Here is a 13191-nt window from a genome sequence, read left to right on the forward strand (position 1 = left end):
CTAAATCTGTTTTACTGAAATTCTGAGTGCAAAGGTTCTATTGCCTGATGTTTCTTCAGCTCACAAAGAAAGATGGCAATGCCTCTCTTCTATTAGAAACTACACTCTTCCCATTTTGATCCTAAGAGGCCGCAGATCTTAAAATCTTCCACCTGTTTGTAGCTTACAGGCTGCTTTGGACTCAAGTCAGTGCAAGAATTTCAGATTTGCAGAAAAGTGAAGAACTGAAAGCTACATTTGTCTTGGTAGCTTTGCAGATAGTTATTAAGCAAAACTTGAGAAATTTTTGGAAGTATGAAAGGTTGTTTATGATCTGGATTAAATTAGTGAGAACAGTACGAATGAAGAGAATGTCATAGAACTGCTGTTCTGTAGTAGGGTGTTGGGTGCATGTTTGGGGAAAGAGAGGTGTGGCTAAATGCCTTTTAGAGTGCACATATTTTCAAAAAAAATAATTTTGATCTATTTTTAATATAATTAGGTTCAGTTTGCATTTCTGTCATCTGTCTGATTAGATGTGAAGAATAATGAATAATAGAAGAGTCTGAAGAAATGTATGTTAAGCTTGCAGGGAAGTTCAATCTGGAATTACTGTCTCTAAATCTTTTTTTGGTCAGATTTGTAAAGCTTTGTTAAAATTTGTTATTTTAAACATTTTTGAGCTTTCAGAAAAATGAGAGCTAGCAAGAAAGTAAAAACTTCGCAACATAATCTGAGTTTCTTACAAGCTTTGAAAATTAGCTCAGTCAATTTCCGTAATAACTAAAAGAAAGAAAATCTCCTTAAATGCTTTTTGCTGTCCTTACGCAAGGAAACTGATGACTGTTACTAAAATCTTGCTACACTATTGTGCTACTGCTGCTTGGAAGAATGCAGTTAACTTGGATAGTCTTTGGACCAGTTCAAGGTAACTTAACTATCTGTAGTGTCTATTTACATAATATTTATTTTCTTTGTTTCTCCTCCAGATTTATGCTATCATGAAAGAATGCTGGAACAATAATGTTGCCCAGCGGCCCACCTTTAGGGATCTTGCTCAGCGAGTGGATCAAATAAGGGACAACATGGGTGGATGAGGAAACTGCCCCTTCTTAAGAGGGTCTGTTAGGATGCAGAACAAAATGTACTTGGTGTGCTGTGTATAATTGACATATGTGCACATGTGCATCTATCTTTGCTGGGAGTAAAATCTGCATGGCAAATATCTTACATGAATCTGCAAACTGAGGAATCCTGCTGGTTTTCTTTATCAGGATATATTTGTTACTATGAGAACACGTTGAAATTCTCAATAGGGAAAGAAATTATTTTTCTAAATGGAGTAATATAATACATGGTCAGTCTACAACACCATTATTTGCCTTACTTGGCAATGCAAAAAAGAGGTGGCAAAATATGGTGAGATTAAGAAATGATAAGACAGTATATTTCCTTGTTGTTACGGAGATGCGCAAAAAAGACATCTAGTCTTTTCACTCTGAGTATATAGTGAGTGACTGGGCACCCTGTTTTGTGTGTTGCACAAGGGCTTGGTTTTGTTAACACGCTTTTATAACTTTTCATTGTTGTTGCAGAAGTGACTTCTCTGTATAACAAAATGGAATTAGTTATATAATCTGGCAACTTTTAATGTGCCTGTCTGAGTCAATGATCAGTCAGCAATATATGCAAAGAAACATAGGCTGTGTGATGTACTCTAAGTATTTTTAGGGGAAGGAAAAGGAAGCAAATTGTTTGTAATTTCAACAGGCAGATAACTTAGTCATGTGAAAATAATAATTTAAAATGAAAAAGAAAACATTAACAATTTTTTCTTATTCTTCTTTTCCCATGAGTATTGGATTCCCTTTACATGTTTGAGGATACAGCGATAGCAAGTAGAATTGAAGACATTTCATAGAAGACTGTCTTCAGTTTGTTTCTGAATATGAAAAAGCCAAACATACTGCTTTTTAATGTTGCACTTTTTTTCTCCCCATCTTTGTATTTTTTATGCTGTCCTCAGTGTACCTATAAATTGGAAACTTTCTAAAAACAGAATTAAAAATACAGAAAATGCCCTTCAATTCCTCACTTTGTTATGATCATGATCTTGTATGTTCCTTCCAGTACCCTAAGAAGAATGTTTATGGCTCAGTATATGATACGGCCGGTCACAACTACACTGAGTTGACTTTGGGCCAATTCATTAAAAAATTATCCTTTTTTTCTGATGTAAGACCTACCCTATGACCATTTGAAAGGAGGGAAGTATAAGTGCAGTTGCTCACATTTAGCTAGAGGCAAGAACATGATCCCAGTTACTGAGAACTGGAAGGACGTCAAAGTTACCAAACAGATTACTATGTGTAATTCCATTTCTGAAGTAAGTCTAACAAATTTATGGACAAGACAACTATTTGGCTTTGCCTCCAAGCATAAAACTTGGAAATAATCTTTTATCTTAAAGCAGTAAAGGTTTCAGATTTTGTTTATTTAAATTCAAGTAATCTGATTATTTTTACATATTCTTAGATGTGGTTTGTAAAGTACAATGCTTGTTCTTGAATTTTTGCTGAGAGGTTCAATTAAGTCTGCACAAGCTTGCAGACCCTTCTTATCTATACATGTATTTAAAGTGAAGTGTTCATTTTTTACATTTGTGGCATTGAGTTTGTGAAATAGAGGGATTAGTTCACTGTGAGGCCTCATTAAGATTTATGATTAACTACATCCATCTACTCAGAAGCTTAGTAACTTTATTTAAAAAGTAAGAATTTCTTGCTCAGTGTAACATAGTGCCAGTATAGCAATGTTTTGTACCACTATGATCTTTCTCTCCCACAATTGCTCATTCAGAGTTATGATTTAATAATATGGGAGATTGCTAAGTAGGGAGGGCAGCATCAGCCTTCTTTCTGCCCCTTGCATTTAATAAAAATTTTGTTGGGTTTTCTTCCTATGAAACTCTTTCACAGATAACCTTTAAACTAATTTTGCAACCAGTTTAAAAGCTGCAAAGAATTTTAGAGTACTCTATTCAACTTAAGATGTGTTTTCTCTATTTCTGTATACTGCTTTCAAGATGATTTAAAAAATTTCATGCAAGGAACACCTTTGCATTCATACCCTCAGTTGTGTGTATGTGTTTTTTGTAGCAAAAGAAGACAAAGCTTTAAAGCATCAAAACAGCATTTTAGTTGGGGTAACATATGCAGGAACTATGTAAAATTTATGGTGTGTGGCACTCAGTATCTAACTGGTTTCCAATATATAGTAGACTAAACATAATTTATGTAAAAATCTCAGGGAAGTTTGTGTAATGCAATGAAGAGATCTTCCAGTCTGCTATTTTTTCAAGTGAATAAAAAGTCTTTTGCTTGTTCTACTACCGTATGATTGATTACAGTCTGTTTGATTGCTAAAATATAGTGTGGAATGCAGGGATGATTTTTAAGTGTTTTGTGGACTTTTTACTTTAATACCTTACAATTTTTAGAGAAAGCCATATCTTTACACTGCAGTATAATTTTGTGCTGTTGGTCAGGAGCATGTATAGTCCATTGTAACAAGTCGGTCTGTGCAAAGGGCTTGATCATTCAGGATGAGTATTCTCAGCTGGGTGAATAGGACCAAGTAGTGCTTAGGACTCAGGGGATGTTTGTGATCACCTGCAGTGTCAATGTTTAGGTCTTGGAGCAGACAGAATCATGGTTTTCTCAAAAAGCTATAGAGAATGTAAATGCAATGATTTGTTGAATTTGCTAATGCCACGTGTAGTATCCTTTTTTTAAAATAAAATGAAATTTAAAAAAAAAAAGCAAAACAAAAAAAAAAACAAAAAAAAACACAAAAACTGCATTTCAAGAGCAAATCTGTGGTAGATTGGTAGAGTGTTGTATTTTTACATAGTATTTGTATTAACATAATAATTTTTTTGTTTTTGAAACTTTCTTCAGTTGGCATTGCATTTGTCATACTTTAGTATAGTCAATGTGCTACCCAAAATGCTGTGATTTATTGTAGGAAAAGTGCTGTTTTATGCATACATGACTGCTGCTGTGATGTAGAATTAAAATATTAACTACCGCTTTGCACTTATATTTTAAGTGAAAGGATCTTCCTGTAAGTGCACAATGTATCTTAAAGAAAATCTCTGCAAACAAGTATTGTCTAATATAACGTAATATTGGCTTGTTACCTGTCAGTATAAATACGCTAAGCTTCAAAATCCATTTTTAAATATACACCACAACCTTGCAACAGTCATGTAATAAGCCAGAGGAGGAATGGATTTTCAAGAAAAGAAACCCAAACTTTGTCAAGTCACAGTATTGATTAAAAGCTTCCATGGTTGAGATAATTACTGCTATACACACAGACAAAACTATTAAAAAGATGTTAAATTACTTTAATTAGTTTTAGAAACCAAGTCCTTAATTGTTGCGTTTGCTTGAGATATGGCCAACTGCATTGAAATGTTGGAGAAAAGATGTTACTGCATGAAGTATGAAGAAATGTTACTCTTGTGTAAAGAAAGCAAACTTTTCAGGAATGTATGAGCACATAAAGCTGGAGGATAGACTCTGAGAGTGGGAGTGGAAGCACAGAAGAACAGGAGGACTGTTGGAAAAGGCTGTTGTTAAACTATGAAGAAGCATTCTGAAATGCATAATGATTTACAAAAAACTGATAATGTCTACTGAAAATGCCATTTCATGACAAATGTGCTAATGTATTTCTAAACTGTGTATTGTCTGCCTTAAATCTAAAATAGTTAGGGACCTATCCGAACAGAAAAATGCAAGAATGACTATACCAGAAGAATCTGCTTAAAGTTGTTCATTGCCAGACAGCAGTCTGAAAAAGTGTTTAATTAAGTTTTTTTCCTGAATTTTGCTTTTTAAATAAGAGGTTTACAATACTTTATATTAAAGTAGAAAAAGTCCCTTTGGGGGAATGGAGAAGAAAACTCATGTTACTTGTAGTTGGACTGCAAATATTTGGACACGTGGCTTGTTGGAGAGAACATGAAGGGGGATATTTTCTAGAAAATTGTGTATTAATAACTGAAACTTAACTGTGCATTTCTTTTGAGTTTGTTTAGTAAAAATAAAATAACTAAACACAATGAATGGCACGTGCCTGCCAAGGTTTTCTTTTATATAATACCTAGAACTGTTTTTTGCTGTTTTAAGTTGCTGCTGAAAAAAACTGCTCTGTTTTAAAGGGCTGAAATACAGTATATGCAACTTTGTGATCTTCCCGGAATAGCCATTATGTAGTGTTTACCCTTTTTTATAAGGAACTTTTTTGTCCCAAAATAAAGGCTGACTTTCGGTGCTCCCTAAAATTAAGATTGACTTAACTAGCTTAATATGAAGTGGTCATTTGGGGATGAAGAAGCACTTCCCTTTACTGCCAGTATTTACAGAGAGGCGCTGACAGATAGCCTGTTACCAGAGTGCAGTTCTTCAGAATTCCTAGCACAGGGAAACTTGGGTGCAAATACACAAATGAACGCGTGATTTTGTTACTTTATCATAAGATTTTCCTGTAATTTTACTTTTCTTAGATACATTAAGATTATTGCCACTTATCTTGAATAGAATTGATGCAGATGGATTTTTCTGTTGGTTTTTTTTTGGGGGGGGGGGGGTATTTTTTGTTTGGTGGCTGATTTGTTTTGGTTTTGTTTTTTTTTACATTTTGAGAAGTGTAATAACAGAACACAAAATATGCATATAAGCACACCTTCAGATATACAATTAAGCTACTATACTGTGGTGGAAATAAAAACTATCCTAGTTCAGTTACTGCTTCCAACACATGCAGCTGTCTTAGTCTCATAGACTTGATGTGCTAAAAGACCAACACAGTGAAGTTGTAAAGGTTATTGTAGGGAGTGTTCCTGCTGTTCCTCCCAACAACTGCTGCCATCATTGGGCATCTTTAGTTATTACAGAAGACAAATTTTTAGATGTTAAATAGGTTTGAAGAGGAAAAATTCTGCAGGAAATACACTACCGTCATGAAGCATGTTCTCCCTGTGCAATAAAGTGTGAGCCTTCAGTTCTTCTTTGTGCTGTGCAACAGCGTAATGTTCTGCCTGTACTTTGCGATAAATATTCATAGTGATCTAGGGTTTACCTGGCTAGGTTTTGGCAGCTGTAGGGCTGCAGGTTGGGAGGAGCCCATGGTGGGGCAGGAGGGCTGGGGGAGCTGCTGCCCATGTGCAGCAGTGCCAGAAGGGTGGGCCCTGCAGTACAGAGCAGATTATTGCAGGAAGGACAGCATCCCATGCAAGAGTCCTCACGTGGGCAGCAGCTGAGAGTGACCGTGGAGGAGTAGTGGAGACAAAGCGTTATGGACTGATCACAGCACCCATTCCCCTGCTCTGCTTGGGAGGAGAGGGAGGGGCAGTGGATGGGTGGGACGTGTTTGTAGTTTGCTCTTAATTCTCACTGCTCCAGACTGTTTGTGATAGGCAATAAATTGCATTAATCTCTCTTATGCGGAGTCTGCTTTGCCCGTGGTAGAAACTGATGAGTGACTGCCCTGTCCTTATCTCAGCCCAATGTTTTTGCCCTGCAGAAGAGAGGCAGTGAGAGAGCTGCAGTGTGGTGCTGAGCTTCAGCCAGTGTGAACCTGCCACATAACACGGGATTGAATGCCCAACCTTTGCATGTTCAGACAATAACTGAGCAATGCTGGTAAAAGCGAAAGAAAAAAAATGTCTGCAAGTCTTAAGCAACTAGTGGTTTTTGCACAACATAGACATATCCACATGCAGAAAGTATTCAAGAACTTTTAGCCAGATAATACTGCAGCACAACAAATTTTGACTTCTGACAACTTTTACGATGCTGCAGTTTTGTTTGTGTCTGTTTTGTTGTGTGTTCTCCTGTGTTCTCTGTGTGGTGCTATGCCATAAAACTGAAGCTCACTGAGGTATGGCTGTTAAAAAGAAAAAAACAAAAAAGACCCTTCTATGTAAAAAAAGTGACTCTGCATCACTCATGTTTCCTGCTGGTAGCTTTCCTACTAGTGCTATAAAGATGTGATGCTTCTAGTGGATTTACAAAGACACATTCACATTCATTTAAGTTTATTTTTAAAAAGCGATCATAATTCTTGCAACAGAGTGAGATCACTACTGAAAGTCTGGATGGTAATGGAGCAGCAATCTAGGATCCTTGTTTATTATTATTTTGTTTAAATGCCATGCACCTCTTCTGGGTTACGCTATTTCTGTAGTGGGAATCTGGTGGAATTTTTCAGCCAGTACGTTTCTCTTCCATTTCCCAGGTTTATTCTGAGAGCCTATAGAAAGGCTGAGTGCCCTGATGGGTTCAAAGTGGTGGTGGTGATGTGTCTCACCCTGGAGTTAAACCAAGCAGAGATTCAGAGCTAAAGGATGAGTGCATGCACGCACTGAGAAAGTCTGCAAAATAATATGGCAGCTCAACTGAAATGTGTGAAGGGATGCAGTTCTGCTGTGGAACTCAGTAAGTCAGGTTGATGGCTGGACTTGGAGGTCTGAAAGATTTTTCCCAACCTAAATGGTTCTGCATTTGTAGTAACAAGGTTGGTGCCACAAAGACAAATGGCGTTTCCATTTTCATTTGTTCCTGCTGTTGCGCAGAACGGCATGTGTGCTGTTTGTGACTGCCCTCCACATCTGCCTTTTGCTCTTGTGTATCACGAGATGTGGAACACAGTACTAGCTGTAGAAAACAGGGATTTGAAGGCAAAAAAAGCAGCCCAGAAGGCAGAAATTATCAAATTAAAGCCAACGAAATTTGGACTGAGAAATAAAACCCGGGAAGATTGTGGTGTGCAATAGCTCTATGAATGCAATTCACAAAGGCAGATACTGCTGTTAAAACAAGTCAAGAGCAAAAGGACCTGCAGAATTAAATCTGGAAGATGCTGCAGTGAGTAGGAGCAGAGACACGAGTCACTCATGAAACAGGTTGTTTTAATTCCTCCTGTCTAGGGAGAGCATCTAGCTGTTAAACTGCTGTGCCACATTAACCCCTTCAATGAAGTGCTTGAGCTGCCTTTGAAGTGATACTGACTCTGAGCCTTTACAGGACTTTTTTCTAAAAAAAAAAAAAAAAAAAAAGGAGAATAGAGGAGAACCAGGCACTTTGGTGCTTGCTGTTGCAGCCTTGTCCTACAGAGACCTCCTGTTGCACAGGATACACCTGTGCTCTGTGTGTTTGGGGAACTGCACCGCGGCAGGCCGAGCAAGGCCTGCGCTCTTCTGTAAGGGTTCAGTATGCATTCCTTGCAATTCTGGTTCATGGTTCTTGCATGGGTTAACCCCCATGCAGCTTCCTCAAGATGTGCCCTAAAGCTGCAGGCTAAGGAAGAGGACTTTGCAACACAGTGATGTTACAACCAAGCATATGCAGGAGCATTCTCCATGAGCCCTCAGGAGCGCACCGTGGCAGCAGTGCAGGTCAGAGTGAGGGCTTAGGTCACTCATTTTTTGTAATGCTTTTACTGAGCTAAACAATTCCTCCATTAAGGACCAAAGAGCTTGGAATCCCACTGATAACTAATCCCTAAGTGGGGTGGCAAGGGGGGAAAATTATGACAAATTTCAGAAATCTGAGGAGAGTTCCCATAGTGAAAGAACAACAAATTCATCAGATGTCAATTTAATTTTAATGAAGCTAACATAAGCACCTTTCCAAATTTAAGGTATATTTTATACTAATGAATGGGGAAATTGAAGGAGATGATCACAGTCAAGTCCTTTTATCACACTGCAAGCCACTTAGTAAGAAAGTACTGGGAACTAATTGCTTTCTGATACTTACGAAGTTAACACTAAACAGACCAGGGTTTGCGGAGGTGGTTGGTTGGTTGGTTGTTTCTTTGTCTGTAAATTCTTTGCAGACCTCTCTCCCCCTCATATTGAAATTATTTCTGATAGCTATTGTTCAATGTGCTGCAGGAACATTCTATCAGTAAGGATCCCATAACTTCTACAGGAAGTCTGTTTTGGTTATCAATTTTCCATTCTCTTAAAAAGTCTTTATCCTGATTCTAAAACACCTTTAATCGCTCTTTGTCCCATCTTGTGTAAGATTTCATCATTACTGCTGCCTTTACATATCTGAGGACCTCTGCATGTTTTTGCCTCAGTCTTCTTTCCTCCATTTAAAACAACAGTTGTTTCTACATTGTTCCTCTATTAACAAATATTTTCTTTGTCTTTGGTGATTTTGCTGCTTTTTGATAGACTACCTCTTTCCCAGTATGTGGTGTTCAGAAGTAGACATGGTACTGCAGTCCTTGCTTATTCACAGCAGAAGAGTTATGTTACTTGTCTTAGAGATAAAATTCTCATTTACATGTCCCTCCATTTGCCAGTTTTTGCAACAGTATGATGCTGTTACCTCATTCTGAGATCATCCATAGTACCAGATTCTTCTCTATAGCCAGAAATGGCTTGTATTTATGTTTTCAATCATTTCTAAATGTAGGAAACTTTTTCCCTAGTTTTTGACGACCAGTCCGAACTCTTTATCTCCTAAGATAATTCCAGTCCCTTCCTCCTAAATGTCATCTGTAAATGGTTCTGTATCTTTTCATGAATTCTTTCTGCAATTTTGTTGGCTCCCTTCTTACAAGCAATTAATGAAAATGTCAGGTAGTACAGACTTAGAAGAGGATGATCTGAAGTCATTTTGGTATGTCTTTCTTCCTTGTCAGTACACCTTTATAAATGGCTGGAATACCACATTGAGACTGACTTTCTTATCAGCAGTTCACGTCAGTTTATGTTACCCTGGATTACTTGCAAAGATTGTCAAGTAAGTCTACAGAAATTTTTTTGCTGCCAAGACACTGGGTCTGAGTTCAGCAAGTTTGCAGATGACACCGATCTGTGTGGTGCAGTCAACAAGCCCAAGGGACAAGATGCCATGCAGAGACCAAGACAGGCTCAAGCAGTGGGCCCAGGTGAACATCATGAACTTCAACAAATCCAAGTGCAAGGTCTTGCACCTGGGTCATGGTAACTCTCACTAACAGTATAAGCCAGGGGATATAAGAATAGAGCACAGCACTGACAAAAAGGACTTGGGAATGCCAGTGAATGTCAAGCTGTACATGAGCCAGCAATGTGCCCTTGCAGCAGAAAGCATCAAAAGAAGAAGTCAGCAGGGTGAGGGAGTTGATCTTGCCCCTCTACTCTGTGCTGGTGAGGCCTCGCCTGGAGTACTACATCCAGATGGAGTCCTCAGTACAGGAGAGACATGGACCTCTTGGAGCATGTCCAGAGGAGAGCCACAAAAACGATTCAGGGGATAGAACACCTCTCCTATGAGGACAGGCTGAGAGAGCCGGGGCTGTTCAGTATCCTGAAGTCTCTGGAGAGACTTAATAGATTTTCAGTGTCTAAGAGGGAGTAAGGGGACAGAATCTTTAGCAGGGTCTGTTCAGACAAGGGGAAATGGTTTCAAACTTGAAGAGGGCAGATTTAGATTGGATATAAGGAATAAAACTTTTACAGTGAGGGTGGTAAGGCACTGCAGCAGGTTGCCCAGAGTGCTGGTCAGTGTCTCGTCCCTGGAGACATTCAAGGTCAGGCTGTATGGGGCTATGAAAAACCTGTTTGACAAAATGGTGTCTTATGTGGATGTGCGTATGAAGCAAAGATATGTCGCTGAACTCTTTCCTGTGGAGAAAATGGCACCTACTGACATTCATCACACTTGCAGAACATTTATGGAGACCAACAGTGGATGTGAGTACAGTGAGGTGGTGGTGGTTTGTTTCAGCAGTGGCAACAGTGACGTGAAAGATAAGTCACATTCTGGATGGCCATTCACTGCTGTCACACCATGAAATGAAGAGCATCAATCAGTTCACCCATGTGAATCTGCTAATGGTGGTGACTACTGAAAAGTAGTGTTTGCTCTATCAAACAGTGGTATTGTGTTCTTTGTTGTAGTTTCCATGGAAATAAATAGGAGGCACCACTTTCGGAGTGACCTATGTAGATGAATCTGAAGCTTCAGCCTGGAGCGTTGCGGTGGGATGAACTTGGCTGATCATTAAGTGCCCACCCAGCTGCTCTCTCCCCTAACAGGATGACAGAGAAAATATAATGCAAATCTTGTGGATGGAGATAGGGTCTGAGGAACCTCTTGCCATGCACTGTTGTGACCACAGACGCTAGGAGGCTGTGTTTTTTGGCTCCTTCACTGAAGTACACAGACCACCACACAACTCTGCTTACATAAATTAGTTATTTATTCTGCACTGAATTGGTAAACATTAGTAAATATAACCATCTTATACTATGTTATTCCATCTTACAGCTGTAACAACTCACTCACTGATCTCTCTGTATTTTCTGCTTATCTCTGTTACGATTTTAAGTCTTCTCTGGTCAGAGAAGCTATGTAGCCATACTCTATTTACAAGCACTGTGAGTTTTCCAAATGCTTATTAGTATGTTTGGTTTTGTAGTACCTGTTGACCATAATCACTGTTGATTCCCCTGTTGCTCAGAAAGAAAATTATGGGCATTTCTGTGCTGACTTTTGTTGATGTCTGCTGACTGGAGCTGACTTTCTCAGGCGGCATCCTTGCATCCATTGCTCAGCAATGCCATGTTTCCTGTCGGTCTGTACCATGCCACTGAGGAACTGAGACTCCTTGGTAATTGGTTGGTGCAGCATGTACATCCGACCCTGGGCAGGGGGTAACAACTTGCTCCAGACTACTATTGGGTCCCAGAAACCATCACTTTTTGAGACTAAGGAGGCCCTGCTCCCTCAGCTTCTAACAGATTATCACAGGTCCAGAGCTCTGCTCACACTGGCATCTACTTTTTTAGCATTTTCTCTTCTGGTGACAATGATTTTTAGGTTCCAATATGTCTTCTTTTTTTTGGGGGGAAAGGGTATGTAGGGGTGTGGAGGGGAGATTGACAAAGCTAGAATTACAGAGTGTTTGCCAGAAGGAAAGTTTGATAGGGGCAGCAGGAAGATGGAAGGTGTGCTTCCACTCGTGGGGAAGGTTCCCACGAACTGCAGGGTAATTGCAAATCCTTGAAGAGAGCATGTGTGGACACTGAAGGGTGAGGTTCTAATGAATGTAGAGTCCTTTGCAGGATGAATGTACCTCTGAACTTATCTGCACTCCGTGCCTCTCAGAAGCAGTGAAGGCAAGCAGCTGAGATGGTCTACTAAACACTCCTTGGTGCCATGTAGGAAGTTGCCTGAAGTAAAGCTGAGAACATTTCTCCTACATCAGGTGGATGAGCTTGCAAATATTGAAGGTTGGTTAAAACTGAAACAAAGAGCTGGTGTGTTTATTCCAGTTGATCAGCAGAAGAATAAGCCTTCACCCATGTCATATAAAGTTGGTGAGCTTTCTAAGGTAGGCAGCACAGAGTTCTTTCTGTAAGGCAGTACTCGATGAGAATGGAAAAGACCCAAGAGACCAATGCTGAGAGACATAAGATCAATATCAGTAACACAGGAAACCTGACAAGCAGTGAGGAGTACCCAATGCTCCTCTCAACTGAAGTGTAACAGTACTGCTACAAACCTAAAGAAGCCCTGAAATGTGATCTGTTTGTTCAGGTACCTTGGCCTATACACACAGCAGAACACACCTGTCCCTTTGTATCTTACTGAAAAAAGTGACAGACAAAAAGCTATTGCATATTAGCAGGAGAGGAGTTCTGACCTGACTGCCAAAATCTCTGCCTCTCAGAAGCAGTGCACAGATGGCACAGGAGAGCTGGGGTTGGCCTGGCACTGTGCCTCATCTCAAATGAAAATGGATTAGTGGGAACTGGACCCTCACGCTGTCCTGATGCATGGGAACCACCCCAGTGTAGCAGGGATTTCACCTCTTGGCACAGGGACAAAAGGTGTAAAACCACAGAGACGAAGAAGCACTCCAGCGATGGCATTTGAGGCTGGGACTGGTTGGTGCTGTGTCCGACTTCTGCAGGGCCAGAAGTGCAGTCATAGGGAAGTGGTTTTTGCCAGACTGATCGCTCAGGGAGAAGATTCATGCTGGTATTGAATATCCCACTAAAGAATGGTGACTGGTGAGCTGAAACCATGGTGATTCAACTTAGGTGCAGAGGCAGAAAGTGTCACCTTACTACACTTTGCTTCCAGCTTGTCAGAACAAAACAGTTTCTGAAGATGCACTGCTCACAGATATTTC

The 13191-nt window shown here is 39.6% G+C and overlaps 1 protein-coding gene across 6 annotated transcripts in view; it reads left to right on the forward strand.

Annotated features, from left to right (window-relative positions):
• Positions 1-5114, forward strand: part of JAK2 (Janus kinase 2) — a 90705-nt gene extending 85591 nt beyond the window's left edge. For all 6 annotated transcript variants that reach the window (XM_021380090.1, XM_021380089.1, XM_021380091.1 and 3 more), the window contains one exon: positions 969-5114. In XM_021380090.1, coding sequence (XP_021235765.1) covers positions 969-1076 — 108 coding nt within the window. In that variant the 3' untranslated portion in view covers positions 1077-5114. The remainder of the gene's footprint in view (positions 1-968) is intronic.

The sequence above is a fragment of the Numida meleagris genome, chromosome Z, assembly GCF_002078875.1.
Source record: "Numida meleagris isolate 19003 breed g44 Domestic line chromosome Z, NumMel1.0, whole genome shotgun sequence".
In the NCBI taxonomy this organism is placed as follows: domain Eukaryota; kingdom Metazoa; phylum Chordata; class Aves; order Galliformes; family Numididae; genus Numida; species Numida meleagris.